The sequence below is a fragment of the Apodemus sylvaticus genome, chromosome 10 (assembly GCF_947179515.1).
Source record: "Apodemus sylvaticus chromosome 10, mApoSyl1.1, whole genome shotgun sequence".
NCBI classification, from domain to species: Eukaryota; Metazoa; Chordata; class Mammalia; order Rodentia; family Muridae; genus Apodemus; species Apodemus sylvaticus.
In genome coordinates this window covers 75,486,669-75,507,957 of record NC_067481.1, presented here as the reverse complement: position 1 = coordinate 75,507,957, position 21,289 = coordinate 75,486,669, and the positions used below count along the sequence as shown (strand labels likewise).

Sequence of the window (21,289 nt, the reverse complement as noted above, 5' to 3'; positions counted from 1 at the left end):
GAGGAGAAAAGCTCTTTCTGTGCAGAAATGAATTCTAGACATTTTTAGTTGAAGAATCACAGTCAAGAGGGGCATTCTTCTTACTCACCACAATGAACAAATTTCATGATATTCCTCCCCCCTCGAAGAAACAAAACTTGTCAGTGTTCTGTGGCAGATGGCAGGTACTGTGAGTGGGACTCTAGGATGGGTGAACTGACAATACCCATGGTGGAAAGAGGCAGAGGAGGACCCAGGGGTCAACTTTGTGATCGCCATCTGCCTGAGCCTGGATTCAGATCTGTAACAAGGTGGCAAATCAAAAGAAGGAACAAAAGCTAACACATAGAATGCTGTGGTGTGCATGTAGACCTTGGATTTTCAAATCATTTCTTTACTTTTGAGCAAGAAAGTTCAGATCTGAAAGGCTGAGGAACAACTAGGCTAATGTCTTAGAACAAATAGATGAGCTATAGTTCAAAGGACAGGCACATAATTCCTAATCCAGAGACGGTCAGTGTATAGAAGAGAAAAATAGGAATGGAACACTGGATAAAATAGAATTGAATAATGAAATAGATAATATAGGATTACTTGAAGAAGGCTGTGAACAATGTCTTGATACATTTTCTTCATCGGACCCATTGAATTGTTTTCTGTTACTGTGCAGGTCAAAGGTTATGGGAGGCTTTAACAAGAGTTTAGAAGGAGGCTTCATTTTGGTGGGTTTCTCAGACTGGCCTGAATTAGAACTCATCTTCTTTATTCATATTTTGATTTTCTACTCTATAACTCTCATTGGCAACACCACCATCATCACTCTCTCCCGAATGGATCATCGATTGCACACACCCATGTACTTCTTCCTCTCCCACCTCTCCTTCCTGGACCTTTGCTTTACCACCAACACTGTGCCCCAGCTCCTCATCAACCTCCATGGACTTGACAGGACCATCAGCTATGGAGGGTGTGTCACCCAGCTGTTCATGTTTCTTGCTCTGGGATCCACAGAGAGTGTTCTCCTGGTGGTGATGGCCTTTGACCGCTATGCTGCGGTGTGTCGCCCACTGCACTACATGACCATCATGCACCCCCTCCTCTGCAAGGCATTGGCCATTGCTTCCTGGGTAGGAGGCTTCTTGAACTCTCTGATTCAAACAGGCCTCATGATGGCCATGCCACTCTGTGGACACCGACTGAATCACTTCTTCTGTGAGTTGCCTGTGTTCCTCAAGTTGGCCTGTGAGGACACAGGAGGAACAGAGACCAAGATGTTTGTGGCCAGAGTGGTGATTGTTCCAGTGCCTGCCATTCTCATTCTGGGCTCCTATATACAGATTGCTAGGGCAGTGCTGAAGGTCAAGTCAGTGGCTGCACGCAGAAAGGCTGCTGGGACTTGTGGCTCCCACCTCCTGGTGGTGTCTCTGTTCTATGGTCCAGCCATTTACACACACTTACAACCCAAGGACAGCTATTCTGAGAGCAAGGGGAAGTTTGTGGCCCTTTTTTATACTATTGTCACCCCCATGCTCAATCCTCTGATCTATACCCTGAGGAACAAGGATGTGAAGGGGGCTCTGTGGAAGGTGCTAGGAAGATCTGCAGCCACAGGGTAGGAAGCAAACACTGATCAGTAAAACATTTCATATTCTGGAGTCCAGAGGGTTTCAGTGGGAGAGGGGAATTGGCTCTGAAAACAACTACCATTAATTATGTCCATGCATGAAACTGTTGATGCACACAAAATTGAAGACAAGACAAAAACCAAATCAAAAGGAACAGCAACAAAGCCAGTCTTCAGATGGCAAGATGCTCAGAGGATAGAGGCACTTGTTGCCAACCCTGAGGATCTGAGTCTGATGCCTGTATTCCACATGGTAGAAGGATGTAATGAAGTCTCCATACGCAAGTGTTTGTGCGAGTATATATTTGTGTGTGTGTAACAAATCATAAAATGTGAAAGAAAATAAAACATTTCCAGTGGGCATTGGGGATTTGGTGCCTTTCTTGTTTGGGAATTGGATTGAAAATCTTCTCCCTGGGTTACTGTCTGTCACTACGGCTCAGCATGGACAAATGTGGACACAGATATGGCTTTACACAGAAGGAGCCTCTGCACAGTGTATTGATAGACCCTGTGGATGAGCTGGGTTGATGGCAAGTCTGATTGTCAGAAGATTTTAAATTCTGAGTGGCAACACTCAAAGTCCAATCCCCATGTTGTATCATAGAGTAGACACTGACCCAAGACCCAAGTTTACTCTGATAATCTCTCCTATTTGTGTTCTCATTTTTATTTAATATCTATACATTCAGATACTACACTTTGATCCTATCCAGCCCCAATTCCTTCTTCCTGTTTCTCTCCTGTCCCTCAACACCATTTTGCTCTCACCTCTTCATGCTCTTTTGTAGAATTTGTGACCCACTGGCTCTGTGTAGGGTTGCATGGATGTGCATGGGTGTGAGGCATCAGCTCCAAGTGGGACCTTGATAGCACCCCACTTTCCTGATGTATCCTGACCCTGTCTAACGTCAGTCATAACTTAGGCCCTGTTTTCTAGACCTCTTACATTAATGCTGTCCATTCTTTACATGGAAGAAACAAGTTGATCATGAGCACAGCTGCTTCTTTTAGCATGTCAACTTGGGACATGGTTAGTTTTCCCTCCTGGAGAAGAAGGCAGAATCATTTCTGCTGCAGTAAAGCAACAAACTCTCCCAGCAGAACTATGAGCAGCTGCTTTGCCAAAATTCCTTTCCTGTTAGTGATGTGAATGAGTATACCAACTTCTAAGAGCTCAATAACTAATATACTATCAGATGCAAAATTAGTAGACTAAAGGAAACATTTTGAAAAATTATATTTTATATATGTCCAGATGCAAATATTAATATAGAAAAATTATATTTGTAAGAAAATTAACAATAAAAAGGGAAAGGCTACTGCCAGGTATCTCAAAGTTGATTTGGGTTTCCACTTCACTCCTCTTCATCTGTTTAATTCAGCTACCAGAATTCCATTAAATTGCTTACTTTCATGCATTTAAATGGTAGTTTTATGTGTAAAAGTGAAGGCGTCTTTGTTAATAAGCTTTTGTAAATGTAATACATTTTGTTGGAACTGAATCCTGTATCGTCATAGTGAAACATCATTTTTTGTTTGTGTTTGCAACTTATTTTGCATTCCTTATCATTAATTCATACTCAGCATCATAAGTTTTGTCATATTTATATTTTGTTTAATTCTTTTTTATCAATGAAAAATATGATATCTTAATTCTGGATAGAGAAAAATAAGATGTGTATTTCTTGCAACTACCGAAGTCACTTTAGCTGTCATCAGTTCTTGGTGAAATTGACTATGGACTTCATTCTGAATTCTGGAGAAACTCTGACCCTTGGCTACAAGGGATTTTCAGAAGGCAACAGTGTCATTGGTGTACTTTATATTCTTCAAAGGTGTGTGCTAACTACTTCAAATGGGAGCTGGGAAACTCCACAGCCTTCTGTGATCAATGGAGCAGCTGGGACAGAATTCTTCCTGCTGCCATTTGCACCAGGGAGCTGGGAGAGTCCACAGCCTTCTGTGCATAGCTGGCCAGGAGGGAGTAATCTCCCAACAGGCTTTCACTTTTGAGTGCAGAGGTGAGATCTCCATCTTCTCTCTGGAGGAGACCCAGCTAGGAGCACACAGGGTCTAAGATTAGTGGAGCAGCTGGGACAGAAGTCTTCCTGCCACCATTTGCACCAGGGATCCAGGAGACTCCACAGCCTTCTGTGCATAGCCCACCAGGAGGAAGTGATCTCCCAGCAGGCTTTCACTTTTGAGCACAGAGGTGAGATCTCCACCTTCTCTCTGGAGGGGACCCAGCTAAGAGCACACAGGGCCTAAGATCAGTAGAGCAGCTGGGACGGAAGTCTTCCCACCCACTGCAATTTGCACTGGGGATCTGGGAAACTTCATAGTCTTCTATGCATAGCCCGCCAAGAAAGAGAGATCTCCCAGCAGTGCTTTCACTTTTGAGCTCAGAGGAGTAAGGACACAGGCTTACAGGCCCACAGGAGAAACAAACTGAAGCCAGAGAAAAGAATACCATCTAGCACCAGATGGCGAAAGGCAAGCACAAGAACCCTACCAACAGAAACCAAGGCCACATGGCAACATCAGAACCCAGTTCTCCCACCACAGCAAGTCCCGGATACACAAAAGCAACGGAAAAGCAAGATTTGGATTTAAAATCGTATCTCATGATGCTGATAGAGGACTTCAAGAAAGACTTAAATAACTCCCTTAAAGAAATACAGGGGAACATCAGTCAATAGGTAAAAGCCCTTAAAGAGGAAACACAAAAATCCCTTAAAGAAATACAGGCAATCATGGGTCAACAGGTAGAAGCCCTTAAAGAAGAAACACAAAAACCCCTTAAAGAATTACAGGAAAATACAATCAAGTGAATGAACTCAACAAAACCATCCAGGATCTAAAAGTGGAAGTAGAAACAATAAAGAAATCACAAAGTGAGACATCTCTGGAGATAGAAAACCTTGGAAAGAATCCAGGAGTCATAGGTGCAAGCATCAACAACAGAATACAAGAGATAGAAGAACCTCAGGTGCTCAAGATACAATAGAAAATATTGACCCAACAGACAAAGAAAATGCAAAATGCATAAAGCTGGTAACTCAAAACATCCAGGAACTCCAGGACACAATGAGAATACCAAATCTAAGGATTATGGGTATAGACAAGAAAGAGGATTTGCATCTTAAAGGCCCAATAAATATCTTCAACAAAATTGTAGAAGAAAATTTTCCTAACCTAGAGAAAGAGATGTCCATGAACATACAAGAAGACTTCAGAACTCCAAATAGACTGGACCAGAACAGAAAATCCTCCTGGCACATAATAATCAAAATACCAAATTCACTAAACAAAGAAAGAATATTAAAAGCAGTAAGGGAAAAAGGGCAAGTAACTTTATAAAGGCAGACCTATCAGAATTACACCAGACTTCTCACCAGATACCATGAAAGCTAGAAGATCCTGGGCCGACCTCATACAGACCGCAAGAGAACACAAATGACAGCCCAGGCTACTATACCCAGCAAAACTCTCAATCATCATAGATGGAGAAACCAAGATATTCCATTATCAAACCAAATTTACACAATATCTGTCCACAAATCCAGGCCTACAAAGCATAATTGATGGAAAATGCCAACACAAGGAGGGAAACTACACCCTAGAAAAAGCACGAAAGTAAACTTCTTCCATCAAACCCAAAAGAAGATACCTACACAAACATAAAAATAACATCAAAAATAACAGAAAGCAACAATCACTATTCCTTAATATCTCTTAACAACAATGGACTCAACTCCCCAATAAAAAACATAGACTAACGAAATATTTCTCATGTAAATCTTCAATTTTATCAGTAAATGTTTATAATTCCCCTTTTAATTAATTTAGTAATGGTTTTTTATGTCTACCATTTTATCTGCATTATTTTTCATGATAATCTTCAATTTTAATGTCTTTCTATATACTTCCTCTATTTTATCAGAAATATTTTCAATGTAAATCTTTGATTTTATCACAAATGTTTTTAATTCTACCTTCAATTAATTTAGAAAGATTCATCCCTACCGCCATCTTTGCTCCTTGATGGAGCAGACAGGCAGCTCCAGGTACTGAGATATCCTGAGTTTAAGATCTCTGGGGGCACAAACTGCCAGGGGGTCTGCCTGCGCCCAGGACCTGGGCAGATTGGTGGTTCATCTTTGTGCCAGCTGGTCATGGGTCCTGTGCCCTGTGTGGTGATCAGCACTTGGAGTGATGCCCTGCCACCATCTTCACTCCCTGACAGAGCAGACAGGCAGTACCAGGTTCACTGAGACAACCCTAGTATAACATTGCTTGGGGCAAGACTCAGCAGGGCTCCAACAGCACACAAGAAGAGAGCAGCACATCAGCAATCTGTGCCAGGGGAAACCCAGTCATCCAGTGGTGTGGAAATAGCCTTACAGGCTCATAGGAGATTGAAGCAACAGCCAGTGACAAGACCAACTAACACCAGTGAGAACCAGGTGGCAAAAGGCAAATGCAAGAACATTACTAACAGAAATCAAGGCAATATGGCAGCATCTGAACCCAATTCTCCAACAACAGCAAGTCCTGGATACTCCAACACACCAGAAAAACAAGATTTGGATTTATAATTCAACTTTTAATCAACCTAGGAATACTTTTATGCCTACTATTATTATATCTATATAAAATTTTCCATGATAATCTTCAATTCTAACATGTTTTTTCTACAATCTCATCAGAAACATTTTCCACCTAAATCTTCAATTCTATCATAAAATATTTCTATCCCATATTTCAATTAATTTAGCAATGCTTTACATGTCTAGTACTTTACTCCTTAATTTTCCATGAAAATTGTCAATTTTAACTTGTTTATCTGGAATATTTTCCATGTAAATCTTTAATTTTATCATAAAGGTTTTTATTTCCCTCTACTTCTCTTTTAAATAAATAAAGAAAGAAAAAGAAAAAAATAAAGTACTCATCTCTAAATGTGTTTTGTGAGTTTTCCTGGGCAGATGTGAGAAAACACTTATAACCTAAGATAAAGCAATAAATCAAAGAAGATCTTTTACCCAACTCTACCTTGGCGAACCAGGGATTTGATTTTGCGTTACTTACAGGAGTGGGGATGACTCAAGGGCAATTGCACTACAAAAAAGCCCACCCAGGTATAGGTGGTGTCTCAGGAAAACCACAGTCATGGGTCACTCTGAATTACTTGCAGACATCTCAGCCAGTCAGTTGTTTCTGTTGTGTAAATTTGGGGAAGGCCCTTGTGATTCTTGTTAGTTTCAGGAACTTCTTGAGACTTATGAGTTTAGTTTACTATCTGAGCCTCAAGGAACATCCCTCTATTTTCACAGAGGGAACTTTTGAAAACAGAGGAAATAACTACAAGAAGAGTCTGTCTCTTCTTTTGGTGCTTATATATTTTTTGTTGTTGTTGTTTTTTGTTTTTTGAGACTGGGTTTCTCTGTATAGCCCTGGCTGTCCTGGAACTCACTCTGTAGATCAGGCTGGCCTCGTGGCCTTGAACTCAGAAATCTGCCTGTCTCTGTCTCCCAAGTGCTGGGATTAAAGGCGTGTGCCACCACTGCCCGGCTGGTGCTTATATCTTAATGTACCTTCTTCACCTACAAAGAACTATGAACCTTGAAGGGGGCAATATGGCTGTTTGATAATTTTTTCCATCTAAGACTTATTATTGGTCCACCATGCCACAGTCATAGTCAAATTGTTTCACAAGCTTGGGCATTTATGAATCTACTTCGTAATTCTTGTCAAAAGAGAAGTCTCCCTCTAAGAACAATTGAAGCTAATAGTAACAGTGGTTCATAAGTATACACACACACACACACACACACACACACACACACACACACACACACACACAGTAGCTTCTCTACTGAAACCTCTGACCTCCTTTGTCTGGCTTATATTTCATTTGAGGTTTCCATTGTGAGGTGACCTCCAATTCAACTGAAAAGCAGCTCACCCATAACAGCAGTACCATTATTGCACCCATGAGCACAGCTTATCTGGCATTTTGGTAATGTGGTACATGGGGTCTATAGCTTAGTGGAACTGTTGGTAACAATTCTCTCCAGAACCCAAGGTGGTGCCTTCAGCATTACAAAAGGCACCAGGGAAGGAGTTAGCTGTTTAGTCCTAGTTTTATTTTTCAATGTATGACAGACAAAGACATTGATGAAGGAAGACTTACTCTCTATTTCTAGTATCCACCAACACCATTAACAATGGGATTATAGGACCTTCCCAGGCCAAAAGTCACAGAGAAGAGGCTTATTTTTCTTATTAGAATTTTTACCTCAAACCTTAACACTTCTGGGAGTATATTTTTCCAAAGTCTAAGTCATTCCCAGTTAATACTCTCTTTTGTTGTTTCTCTCTTGCTTCCTCCTCTTCTTCCTCTCCCTCCTCACCTGTGATGATTTTGTTTAGTTATTTCAGTGATATCAGTAGAGTTCTTACAGATGCTTTTACTAATGAGTGAGATACTCAAGAGTTTAACAACATGTAATAAAACCCCATTACAGGAAGTGTACAGGATTTCTGAAGGCCCACCATCATCCATTTTAAATGAGTGCCAGTTGGTGTGGAGCATCCAGTGGGATATAAAAAGGAAATGATAGCAAAGTGCATTACAGGACAAAGACATTGCATGACTTCTACAAATCATTTAATTATTGGGGACAGCAACATGGAGAGAAGACACCACCCCACTGACTGTCTTCCTCCTGGGGTATATGGCTGACACAAGGTTACTTTGTATTGCAATTCTCATGATGCTCTTGAAAGGTCTATGTTGTGATGCTCAGGATGACTCAGGACCAAGGGCAGCATTCTGCCATGGTATGCCTGCTTCTAGAGGTAGACCCTCAGACCTGACAGGATACAGGCTAACATTGTGGCCTTTAAATGCCATTGACTGCTGAAAGGGCCCTAGGCTGGGCAAACAATCTGTGACCATTGCTTCCTTTATTCTACATGCTCTGCGGATGTCTGTGAACCTTAGGACACGCTTCGTATTTTTCCTGTGACCTGTTGTCAGCATTTAAATTCTTCCAGAAGCTCAATACAAAGCACTAGGCTATCTGTCAATCTCTACCCTAGAAAGTCCATTTGACATACAATGATAAAAAGATTCATGCTTTATATTAACTTTGTTTTGTGGACAAAACCAGAGTAGATGTAAGAACTATTAATAAATGAAATAGGATTTTTTTCAAGAGCACAAAGTACATTAGATTTTAAACGAAGGAATGTTTAGTTGGAAAGATGATCACCATGCACAGGAACAAAATTAGATGAAATTTCGGTGACAAGAAGATATTCGGATTATGGTGAACACAGCAGAGTCGTGTGAGACCTGGTATATGGTCTGATGGAAAGGCTGATTAGATTTGGGTCAGAGTTGGGAAAGTATGAGGAATATGATAACACAGTTTTCACAAGTCATATAAAGAGGTGTGGTTTGAGGACCCGGATGGGTCACCTTGGATTGGGCAGTGAATGGGGGATGAAGAGAGCTGAGGAGAGCAGAGATGGAAGCAGTCAGTTCATTATAATAAGCTCAGGGACCCTGGAGGTCTCCAAGGCCACACTTGAGTAAAACAATCATGTTTCCACTTTGATTAAAGAGGCCAGGCAATGTCCCAGGGGCAAGAACAGCACAGTCTGCCTTAAGGTCAGGTTGTATAATAGACCAGATCCTGTCTTGGGTGAGATGACTATGGTGATGAGCCAGGGAACAGTACAGGCTCTCCTCTGCCCCTAGATATGGGCCTCAGCAGGTGAGCCTGTTGGGAAGGTGGCCTAAGATAAGCATGATTTTTCCTATAACATAGTTGAGATCCAGCCTTCAGTACTACAACTGCAGTAGGGACCAGAGAGAAACAGGTCATTCTCACACGCCTCTAGGTGACTCCAGTGTGGACTGGGTTTCATATGATCCAGAAGCCAGCAGGACTGAGAGAAGTCAACACAATTGTTTTCTTTCCAGGTCTATGGTGAGTACAACTGGGTGGGATATTTTGGATTCATTGTCCCTTCTAAGAGTTCCTAGGATCTAAGATGCAAGCAAATTGTAGACACCAGAACTAGGTGACACAGAGCAAAACCATGGTCAGAGTTGCTGAAAATAAACAAAGAACTTTTTATTAGAGAGGCAGAGGATGGGGGAGCCTTCTTACTTGGAGATAGGTTTCTCTTTCAGGAATCAGAGTATAAAATATAATTCATTTGTTCGGACTTTGAACTGTTATTAAGATGACTAGACTTGCCTTCTTTTCTCTTCTTATACTACAAAATGGTGTGCTATTATTACATATTTCATATAGCATCTTGAATATTCCTCTCAATGCTTATGGGATAGAAAGAATGTGGTGTGATTTCTCTTCAGTGTGTAATGCTGTAGGCAAGAGACAATGATAGAGGTCTGTAGAATTGCAGACTGATGTACAATTATGTACAATGAGGACAAGATGATTTAGTGCCAGCTTTGGTTGAGAGTTACTTCTCCAGAGACTGATGAGCGTGGTGCATACTCAGGTGTAGCAAGACCAAGAGAAATGTGTCCAAATTTAAGGACGCTTTAGTAACAAGGGTGCTTAGTAAGGGTTTTGCTGAACCTCCTGTCTTTAGACATAGGTTTTGGGGAATTTTTGTTCTTATTTTGGCTTTTGTTATGTTATTTGTTTTTGTTTGTTTGATTTTTGCTCAAAGGTATTTCCAATACAGTCAGACAAGATCATTAACTCAGTGTATTTGTTGAAGGAGTTTTTTTTTTAAATCATTTCTGATATCAAGTACATTAGTACTGAGAGTGGAGGTCAGTGGTAGAAACCTTGACAAGCATGTAGGAACCTTGGGATTGATTCCCAGCACTGCAAATTTGTTTGGTATTTATGGAAGTCAATGAACAGACACATATCCACATGTCCATCCACACACACTGGGAGATGAACTCAGGCTCCTGGTAATCTCAGGCAAGACCACTTGCAATACCAATCATGTTAATGTCCTTTCTAGGTCTTAAAGAGACTAACAGAACAGTAACATTTGCCTTTTTAAAGGTAATTTAAGAGTAATAAAATGTGCACATTAAGGCTGCTATTTTTTGTATTTCTCAAGTTTTCTTGCTATTTAGCCACCCTTTGACTTTTGTCATATTTCCAGTCTATGATCTCATTCTGCCCTGTAGAGAACAAAGGTTACAATCTTTTCTCTGAGAGAGATATTTAAACATGTGTATAAGCCATCACACCATTTTTAAGCATATGTTTTTTTTTTAAAATCTCAAATGTTCAAGGAAAGCACCCATTTCTCATGCAGGATTCTTTTAGATGACTAGTTGATATCATAGTCGTTTGCCTAGCACAGAAGCATTGGATAGCAGGAAAACACAGAGGTATCCTCTGCTAATCTTAGATGGCTACTCAGCACCTACCAGGAACATGTTATATTAGCCTGACATTGTGTTCTTTATTTTTTCTGGAATGAGATTGGGGAAATTCTTAAGGAAATGTTCATTTTGAAACTGCTAACTCCACTGGAGGATCATGGAGTCCAGAGACGTTTACTTGGTGAAATTGTCTCTTTAGTTCATGGAGGTCAGTCCTGTGGAAGGACCATGGAGATTATTGTGTGATCCTGACCTGAGAACTGTGTCTGCTTCCCCAGCTGTGTGGACCAGAGCTATTTACATGAATCCTAGTACAGTCCATTTGCTCACTCTGTTTCATCTAGAGTGGAGTCTACTCTTAAGCTCACATTCCTGGCCTGTGAGATGTAGCTTTTACTGTGTGAAATTTACCAGAAGCCCAATTCTGGGTACACATGAGAAATAATGGGCAACCATTCCAGAAATAAGAAAGACTCAAGGGAATTGTTTATGCTGAGGTCTTCTTTCTGTGATCAGTACAAAGAGTTGTGAGCAGTTCCAGCCCAGAGCCCAGGGAAGGCTGGAGAAACACTCTGAGCATTAGTAACATGTCCTCCATGCAGTGGCTAGTGCTGGAGCTATGGCAGTGTGTGAAACACAGGAAGGGAAAGGTCACCTGTGGAAAGCACAGGGTGTCCTTGACATCAGTCTTATAGAGATTTAAGAGGATCCTCCAGTTGACCTTAGATATTTACTTCTGAAGATCATCCCATTTTCAGGAGGGGTCTGGGGACTAAGAAGTAGAGGGAAACATATAATAATAATAATAATAATAATAATAATAATAATAGCATTCTAACTGGTAGTCTAAAACCAAATGGTCATCTGTTTTGATAACCATTGGGTAATACAATAAAGATATACACATAACATTATACAGACCAATCAGATTATATTTATGATATATATCAACATAAATATACTTATATGCATGCAACAACAGTTAATGAAAAATGAGGCCATGAATTTGAAAAGGAGCAAGAATGGATATACAGGAGGTTTAGGAAAAAGGAAGAGGAAGGGGAAAATTATATAATTATAATTTCAAAAATAAAAGAAATCATGTAAATAAAGGCTTCCAAATGGACAGGCAAGCATTGAGGCTTAGATTGGACAGAGGGACGGAAACCAACATAATGTAGGAGTGATGGGAAATTGTCTCCTAGAGTATATGGTACAGCACCTCCCTTTCGCCCACCATGTTCCTGTCCACATTCCTAAGGAAGAGGGCCACAGTGCTTTTCTATGAACTTCTGAAAGCTGTTGCAGGAGAATGTCTGTAAATCTGGGGACCATTCTGGTGCTTACATGTGACAGTCCTATACATTCTACACTCATCACCGCAGACATGCTACACCGGGCAGCACTCTCTGCAAGCTCTAGAATGGTGGTGCAGGTAAATAATTAAATCAGAAATTGGGTTGGATGGGACAGTCTGTGTGAAGGTGCAGTGCCTCAGACTGTCTTACAGCAAGTGGTTCTCTCAGTTTCTCAGCTGAGAACAGCAAAACCTGTCTCAGTGTTTCTCAGTGCAGCTGATATTTAACTCACATACTTCTTGTGTGTGTCATAGTGGTGAAAAAGTCTCTTATGTGAGGCAGGCTATATAGTGACACTCCACCCTTATAAACCAGGTGCCACCTGCATCAACCCCAAATGTCTGCAGCATCACCATGTCCAACTCAGGACATATGTATGTATGTATGTATGTATGTATGTATGTATGTATGTGTGTGTATGTGTGTGTGTTTGTGTAAATTTGTATGTGTATGTTCATATGTCTATTGGCAAGGGTAGATAGTCTATTTCTGTTCCTGTTGTTTCCCAAGAGAGTACAATTTTGTACCTATTTTTATGCTGTTTGGCTTCCAGTCACTAAGGAAAGATTTCTTCCTGATGGAGAACTGTGTTCTCTTCCAAGGTGGCGTGTAAAGTGTGCTGAACAATGCTGGAGCACACTTGGTGATGTTAACAAGCACATGCAATCAGAGGTGACTCTGAACAGGATTATGATTGTGCAAGTTAACACACACAGTGTCCTGCAATGATTCCCCCTCCCCCTTTCTGTACCCCCCCTCACTCCCCCACACTCTCCCTTCCCACTCTAGGTTTTATGGCAGGGATAATCTATGCTGTTAGACCTCTCGACACTTTAAAAACCCTCCTATGACCTGTAGCCTCTCCTTGTCACCTGAGCAGCATTTGCAGCAGCCATATTTTATTCTCTTACATGATCATATTATTCCTTCACATTGTGTGTACCATTGAGGTCATACAAGCTTTCTTTTAATTCTGGATGCTTATTCCTCTTACACAGCGCCTCTCAGTTGGCTCCATGATGTTTTTCATCAGCTGCTGCCTGCTTTGCCATTGTTGAGCTGAGCTTTGTGAAGGGTGTTCGACAGTGGTAGTCTTGTCTTTGTTGTGTATTTACATGTCTCCCAGCACTGCTTGCATGAGAGAGTCTCCTGCATTCTTTGTGAGTCTTTCTCTTGCTACCCTTAGGAACAGCAGTTGTCTCTGTGTGTTTAGATTTGTTTCTGGCTGTCTCTTCTCTCTCAGTGGTTTATGTGTTCTTTACTGTTTTTAAAATTACTGTTTCTATGTAATGTACTCAGAAGTGTGTCACATCTGACTTTGTTTTTCTTTCTTAGAGTTAATTTGGCTGTCTGGGGTTGCCAATTACATTCCTGTGACCAAGTTTTGCAAATTTGGTATCCTCCATTATTAAAATTATCCAACTGTGGTGGACATAAAGTGATCCAAGAGTAGAGTGCTGTCAATGTTAACAATAAGCCTTGTTTGTCAGTACACTTTGTCGTCAGAGACACCAGAAGAGGGCATTGGATCCCCATTACAGATAGTTGTGAGCTACCATGTGGTTGCTGGGATTTGAACTCAAGACCTCTGGAAGAGCAGTCAGTGCTCTTAAATGCAGAGCTATCTCTCCTGGCCCAAACCTCCATTTTAAACACACACACTTAAAACTTTTCTCTTTTTGTAAACTTGTATTTTTTTTTTTTTGAGATTTTCATAAACGAGTAGTGTGGTTTAGTATCATTTCCATCTCTCCTTCACTCGGCCTTCTTCCAGGACCACACTCCCCTCAAGGTCATGACCTCTCATCTTTTAATTATTGTTTTATTCACATGCATACCCTCTACTGGGTTCATTTAGTGTTCCTTATATATATGTGGTAAACAGACCTTTTATGTTTATTTTTACTTTAAATAGGCAAGATGTTGGGTGCTGGGGAAATTAAAATCCCCATTAGAGAGCTGTTAGACCCTTTCCTGGTCCCCAGCTTCCTTGAGCAGAGGACATCCTCTTGTTGGCTGCTGTCAGAATTCCCTCATAGCTACTGATGATGAAGATCCAGAGCACTAAGCTTCCAGACACAGGTTCTGGAGTCATAGGTGGGATTCTTTCCTTCATTTAATTTTGCCCTCACTAATATATCCTGATTATGATTATGATTTTTTTCTTCAACTCCTCTGAGCTCTTCCCCAACCCTTCCTATATATTCCTATTCTGTGTCTCATTAGAAAAGAATTAGGCTTCTTAAAGATAATAATATAATACAATATAATAAGATAAAGCAAAGAAAACCTATCACATTAGAATAGAACAGAAAGGACAGCAGAAGGAAAGAGCCCAAGAAAGGCACAATAAACAGATATAGACATGAGAGCTGCTCATGTATACATTCAGGAATCCCATAAAAGCACTAACCTGGAAGCCACAATATATATGCAAAGTACCTATAGGGTAAAAGCTAGGAATTTATATGTAATTATCAAATAATATCAAAATAATAATAAGATTAATATTATAAGATTAATCTTGCTTGACAAGACATTGTGAGGCAAGGAGGCTCCTAATATGTTGTTGAGTTCATTTCCTGTTGGCCACTTACTGTTGGGCATGTGGGCTCAACCTTCAAGAACAGTTTGTTTACCTAGTGAGACTCCCTTGGAGAAAACTATATTTTCATTTGCAGGTGGCAATCTGTTCAGGATGGCTTCAGGGTTACCCCCCAATTCCTTCCCCAGAAGCTATAAGGTTGGCTCCTAAAGCCTGACATTCCTAGTGTTTTTAGGATTTGGAGGCTATAAGCATCTGCATCTGCATCTGCATCTGCATCTGCCAGTTTAGCCCGTGATTCCTCCTGGGTATTTCCAGTCCTAGGTACAGCATCTAGCTGGCTAACACCACGCGTTGAAAACTAAGCTTCATGCACCTGCTGCAAAATCATCCAAACTTTTGATGCATAAAAATGATCATCACTGATGTAAAGCTCTAAGTTTTATTATATTGGATCACAGTGCTCAGTGGTTAAAAGCATTGGCTGCTTTTCCAGAGGTCTTGGATTTCAATTCTGAACACCCACCAGGTGGGTCACAATCATCTGTAATTCTGGTCATATGACTCTGTCATATGAGAAGACTCAATGTCCTCTTCTCGCCTCTGTGGAGGGCATGCACACACAGGGTGCACAGACATAGACTATCCATTCACATGATATTAAAAAATGAAAAAATAAAAGAAATGTGTTATTTATTTCTATAGGCCATGACATAAAATCACTGTTCATAGGAGTGAATAAAATTCCTGTGCTAATAAGTGAAGAACAGTGCAGATTGCTGGGACATCCATGTACATCAGATATGGTGCCAGGGTCACAAATGCACACATTCATTCATTTATACACTCATATATTCTTTCACTTAGACAAACAGGCAGTAATTTTCTTTGATAGTTATTTTCCAGCTACTGTAGTGAGTGGCAGACAAACAATCCTGAGTGAGTTATGCAGTCTTATTTGCATTAGTTAACTGTTAGTGTTGAAGGCAGAACAGCATTAACAGTGATGACAAACACATTTTGTAATGTACATGATATGCTCTTTCATGTAACCACAACCACAATTGCTTGCAGCAAGTTGTTCTTATTATTTTTACAGGTAACTAAGCCGAGACTCACAGAAGCATACATCTCAGAGCAGGAGGCACGGCTGGCCCATGATGGAGTTGGTCTGTGGGGACATGATACAGAGCTAAAGGTCTGAGTTCAGCGTTGACTGTTGACAGTATTCTGGTTTGTTATACTTGACAGGAAAAGGAGCTAGCTAAGTATGCAAAGACATTTCATAATAATCATAGGCTAGACTTTGGAATCAGGTTTTTGTCTTTTCTCTTTGGCATGTTTTCATATAATCTTATTCATACTTTAATAGGAAGTATCCACTGTTGAGAGTTAATGCCTACCCTATTTTCTTCTTTTACCTGTGTGTTAGCAGTTAATCTTTAGTCTCAGAGGAAATTCATTTCGATGAGATAGAAAGGTGAAAGCACACGTTTCTATAGCCATGGTGGATCTTAAATGGAGGTAGCACTCATTCGTCACCCTCAGCACCACAACGGCAGTAACAGTGTTTATTCATTATTACTTTGTGATAAACATTAACATTTATTTTTATATTTGGCCTGACCTCTGCTACACCTAAACTCCTAGAGGGACAGACACATGTATCATGGATGTCATCAACTGAACAGGAGGAGCTAGCGACATATAGTCTAAAGAGGGTTTGGATAGAGAGGAGAAAAAGCTCTTTCTGTGGAGTTGAATTATAGACACTTTTAGTTGAAGAACCAGGTCAAGCAGGGGCATTCTTCTTCCTCATCACAAGAACACACTTCTTACTATTTTCCCCCCAAAGAAATGAAGCTACTTCTCAGTGTTCTGTGGCAGATGGCAGAGGCTGTGAGTGGAACTCTAGGATTGGTGTACTGACAATATCTGTGGTACAGAAGGAGGCTGAGGAGGACCCAGGGGTCAGCATTGTGATCTCCTAAGCCTGGATTCAGAGCTGTAACAAGCCAGCAAACAGATCAAAAGGAGGAACAAAAGCTAACAGAATGGAATGCTATGATATGTATGCAGACCTTGGTCCTTCAAAGCATTTTTTACTTTTGACCAAGAAAGTTTCCATCTGCAAGACTGAAGAACTACCAGGCCAAAGTCTTGGAACAAATAGCTGAGTTAAAGTCCAAAGAAAAGGGACATTATTCCTAATCCAGAGACGTTTTTCAGTCTATAGAAGAGAAGAGAAGAATGGAACACTGGTTAAAATAGAATTGAATAATAAAATCGATGATTTAGGATTGCTTGAAGAAGGCTATGAACTATGTCCTAATCCATTTTCTTCATCGGATGCATTGAATTGTCTTCTGCTACTGTGCAGGTCAGAGGCTATGGGAAGCTTTAATGCCAGTTTGGGAAAAGGCTTCATTTTGGTGGGCTTCTCAGACTGGCCTCAGCTAGAACTCATTCTTTTTATCTATGTTTTGATTTTCTACTGTTTAACTCTCTTTGGTAACACCACCATCATCGCGCTTTCCCGAATGGACCTTCGATTGCACACACCCATGTACTTCTTCCTCTCCCACCTCTCCTTCCTGGACCTCTGCTACACCACCAGCACCGTGCCCCAGCTCCTGGTCAATATTGAGGGACAGGATCATACCATCACCTATGGAAGGTGTGTGGCCCAGCTGTTCAGTGTCCTTGCCCTGGGCTCCACAGAGAGTATGCTTCTAGTGGTCATGGCCTTTGACCGCTATGCGGCTGTGTGCCGTCCACTCCTCTACACAACCATTATGCACCCTCTTCTGTGCCAGGCTTTGGCTATCTCATCATGGATAGCAGGCCTCGTAAACTCTCTGATCCAGACAGGTCTCATGATGGCCATGCCTCTCTGCAGGTATCGACTGAATCATTTCTTCTGTGAGATGCCTGTGTTCCTCAAGTTGGCTTGCAAGGATACAGCTGGAACAGAGGCCAAGATGTTTGTGGCAAGAGCCATCATCTTGGTTTTCCCCGCGACACTGATTCTAGGATCGTATACACACATTGCCAGGGCTGTATTGAAGGTCAAGTCAATATCTGGCCGCAGAAAAGCTTTTGGGACATGTGGATCACACCTCCTTGTGGTTTCTATGTTTTATGGCTCAACCATCTACACGTACTTGCAACCAAATGACAGTTATTCTGAGAATGAGGGAAAGTTTGTTGCCCTTTTTTATACTATAGTCACCCCCATGCTCAACCCTCTGATCTATACCCTGAGGAACAAGGATGTAAAGGGGGCTCTGTGGAAGGTGTTACGGAGAGGCACAGACTCCAGGTTGTAAAAAAAAAAATTGTTTCTGCAATGGCTCCAGGATAATTGAGCCCATAGGTGTCTAGAAAACAATCCTTCTGGGCTTGTGAAGAAAAGATTTACTGGAAAAGACAGGGAGATGAGAAAAGATAACATGGGGTACGATGGTCAAAATTCTGATATACATTCATGAAGCTGTCAGAAATAATAAGCATGTCCTCAGTAGGCACCTGGGCTTGCTGCCTTCCTTGGGGGAAGTTGGAAGCGGAGCTCCTGTGTTTTTATTCACTGTCTGGTCATTGCTCAGCAGTGGGTAAGTGCTGATTGCTGCACAGCCTTCAAAAATAAACTGAGTTAAGAAGAGTGCACTGTGAGGAGTTGTAGGGAGTGAGGATCAGAGTCAGAGAATTAATTCTGAATGACTCTTCACAAAGTAAGATCCTAGCATGATGTCACATAGTTGGTGGTATGATCTTAGGCAGAGAACACAAGTTCACTGTTGCTGTTGCTGTGTCTAAATTTTGGTGATCCTGTCAGATTCTTGCTGTTTCAGAGCCTGCTTCAAAAGTTTCTTACTGTGTTTACTCTTCTATGATACTAGGAGAAGATGGTCAGATCATGAACAGAGCCGTTTGATAGACTTTTGGACATGGGTTCATTTACTTAAATTGGGAAACCTCAAAGCCTGCCTCTAATGACACATCTCCTCCCATAAGGCAATACTTCCTCATCCTTCCCAAAGAGTTTCATCAACCGGAGACCATGCATTTGAATATATGTATGTACTGGCTGATTTTGTATGTCAACTTGACCCAGGCTGAAGTTAACACAGAGAAAGGAGCTTCAGTTGGGCATGTGCCTCCATGAGATTCAGCTGTGGGCATTTTCTCAATTAGTTGTCAGAGGGAGGACCCCTTGTGGGTGGTGCCATCCCTGGGCCGGTAGTCTTGGGTTCTATAAGAGAGCAGGCTGAGCAAGCCAGGGGAAGCAAACCAGTAAGTAGCATCCCTCTAAGGCCTCTTCATCAGCTTCTGCCTCCGGACCCTCTTGAGTTCCAGTCCTGACTTTCTTTGGTGATCAACAGCAATGTGGAAGGTGGAAGCTGAATAAATCCTTTCCTCCCTAACTTGCTTCTTGGTCATGATGTTTGTACAGGAATAGAAACCATGACTAAGACAATGTACCTATGGGGCTCTTCTTATTCAGACTACCATAACCTTCCCACTGATGGCCTTGGTCTGTGTGATGAAAAGTCCGGGAATTTGTTATCACATATATTTGCACTTACACTTTGCAGTGGTCCAAGCATCTCCTTTACCTTAGTTTTAGTTTCCTTTTCAGTAAAATGAGCATATTAATCACTATCAGCATTTGATGTATAGTGTATGTGCAATAAAATTTCTCATTTATTGTTCTTGTTAAATAGGAAATAAAGTAGTTTAGAGTATCCTTTCTCAAAAACACAGTGGGAGGGTGAGTGTAATCAGATTGTATTATATACTTGTCTGGAATTGATTAAATTTAATAAGCAAGCTCTATCAATATGATATATCTTTTGGTATTGAAGATCTCCACCTCCTCTGTTCTAGGATTTGACTGTGAAAAACTTGAGAAAATCTTTCATATAACATTGGAGCTGTATACACACATATTGCCTGCTTCATTTTCTGAGAAAAAACAATATAAAATGATTCTCTGACTTCTTTCTCAAAACATAATAGTGAAACTGAGGCATTTTGATGTTATGAAATTCTATATGACAATTAAGAAGAGAACTGTCTCATGGGACAGCCATTTTTGCTTACTGCTCATTTGTTCTGTTTTATCTGCATTGGGATATATTTTTAGGAGTGAGTGGGAAAGATTTTTATGCTCAGAACAGAAGGTATATCATTTTAATCATGGCTTGCCCTACTTACTAATTTCTTGTCACAGACATCTTTCAGCATGAATCTGTGCTTAAGAATCTAAAGTCTTGGTAGGACTTCCTATTTTCCCCCTCCCCCTTCTCCTTCTCCATCTACTTCTCCTCCTCTTCTTCCTCCTCCTGTTCCTCCTCCTCCTGTTCCTCCTCTTCTTCCTCCTCCTGTTCCTCCTCCTCCTGTTCCTCCTCCTGTTCCTCCTCCTCCTGTTCCTCCTCCTGTTCCTCCTCCCCCTGTTCCTCCTCCTCCTGTTCCTCCTCCTCCCTCTTCTCCTCCTCCTCCTCCTTCTTCTTCCTCTCTCTCTCTCTCTCTCTCTCTCTCTCTCTCTCTCTCTCTCTCTCTCTCGCTATCTCACTATAGAGGATCTCAGACTTACAGATATGCTCCTGCTTCTGCCTCCCAAGTGCCAGTCCCACTCAGAACTTTCTACTGTGAAGCTTATCTTGAGAAAAGAAAGTTTAACAGGATATAGCACAAGAAGATAAGTTTGATTTAATGTCATCATTAATGATTACAGTCTATGAGCATTTTGTGGGTGTGAGATTAGCCTTTAATGGCTGAGCCATTTCTCCAGCCTAATCTAAGAGCACTTTTATTTAAAATTTTCATACAGCATATGATTTATTGATTCTTGTTTGTGCATTGGTGTTTTGCGTCTACATAGGTTTGTGTAAGAGTGTTGGATCCCTTAGAACTGGAGTTACAGAGAGTTGCAAACTATCTTGTGGCTGCTGGAAATTGAACCTGGGTCCTCAGGAAGAACAGTCAATGTTCTTAACCACTGAGCCATCTCTCCAGCCATACAATATATTTTTACTATATTCTTTTCTCTTCCTTAACTCCTCCCAGATCTTCCCCACCCTTTTTAATACTTTTTAAAAATGATTTATTTATTTTATGTGCATTGGTATTTTGTCTGTATGTTTATCTGTGTGAGGATGTTGGAGCCAGTAAAAGTGGACTTATTTCCAGACAGTTATGAGATGCCATGTAGGTGCTGGGAATTGAACTCAGGACCTCTGGAAGAGTACTCAGTGATCTTAACTGCTGGGCCATCTCTCTAGTCCCATCCCTACCTCTTACTCACATCTGTTCTTTCTCTCTAAGCAAAGCAAAACAAAATCTCAAATTAACCAAACAACCAAATAACCAATGAACCAACC

The 21,289-nt window shown here is 41.0% G+C and overlaps 2 protein-coding genes across 2 annotated transcripts; both read left to right on the top strand.

Moving 5' to 3' along the window:
- The first annotated feature begins 659 nt into the window (after positions 1–659).
- LOC127694323 (olfactory receptor 10-like) lies at positions 660–1,603 on the top strand. Its single transcript, XM_052195869.1, has one exon. It carries the CDS (start codon positions 660–662, stop codon positions 1,593–1,595), a length of 936 nt encoding a protein of 311 aa, XP_052051829.1. The 3' UTR covers positions 1,596–1,603.
- A 15,693-nt stretch (positions 1,604–17,296) lies between these two features.
- Positions 17,297–18,235, top strand: LOC127694460 (olfactory receptor 10-like). Its single transcript, XM_052195974.1, has one exon. It carries the CDS (start codon positions 17,297–17,299, stop codon positions 18,233–18,235), a length of 939 nt encoding a protein of 312 aa, XP_052051934.1.
- Positions 18,236–21,289: the final 3,054 nt, after the last annotated feature.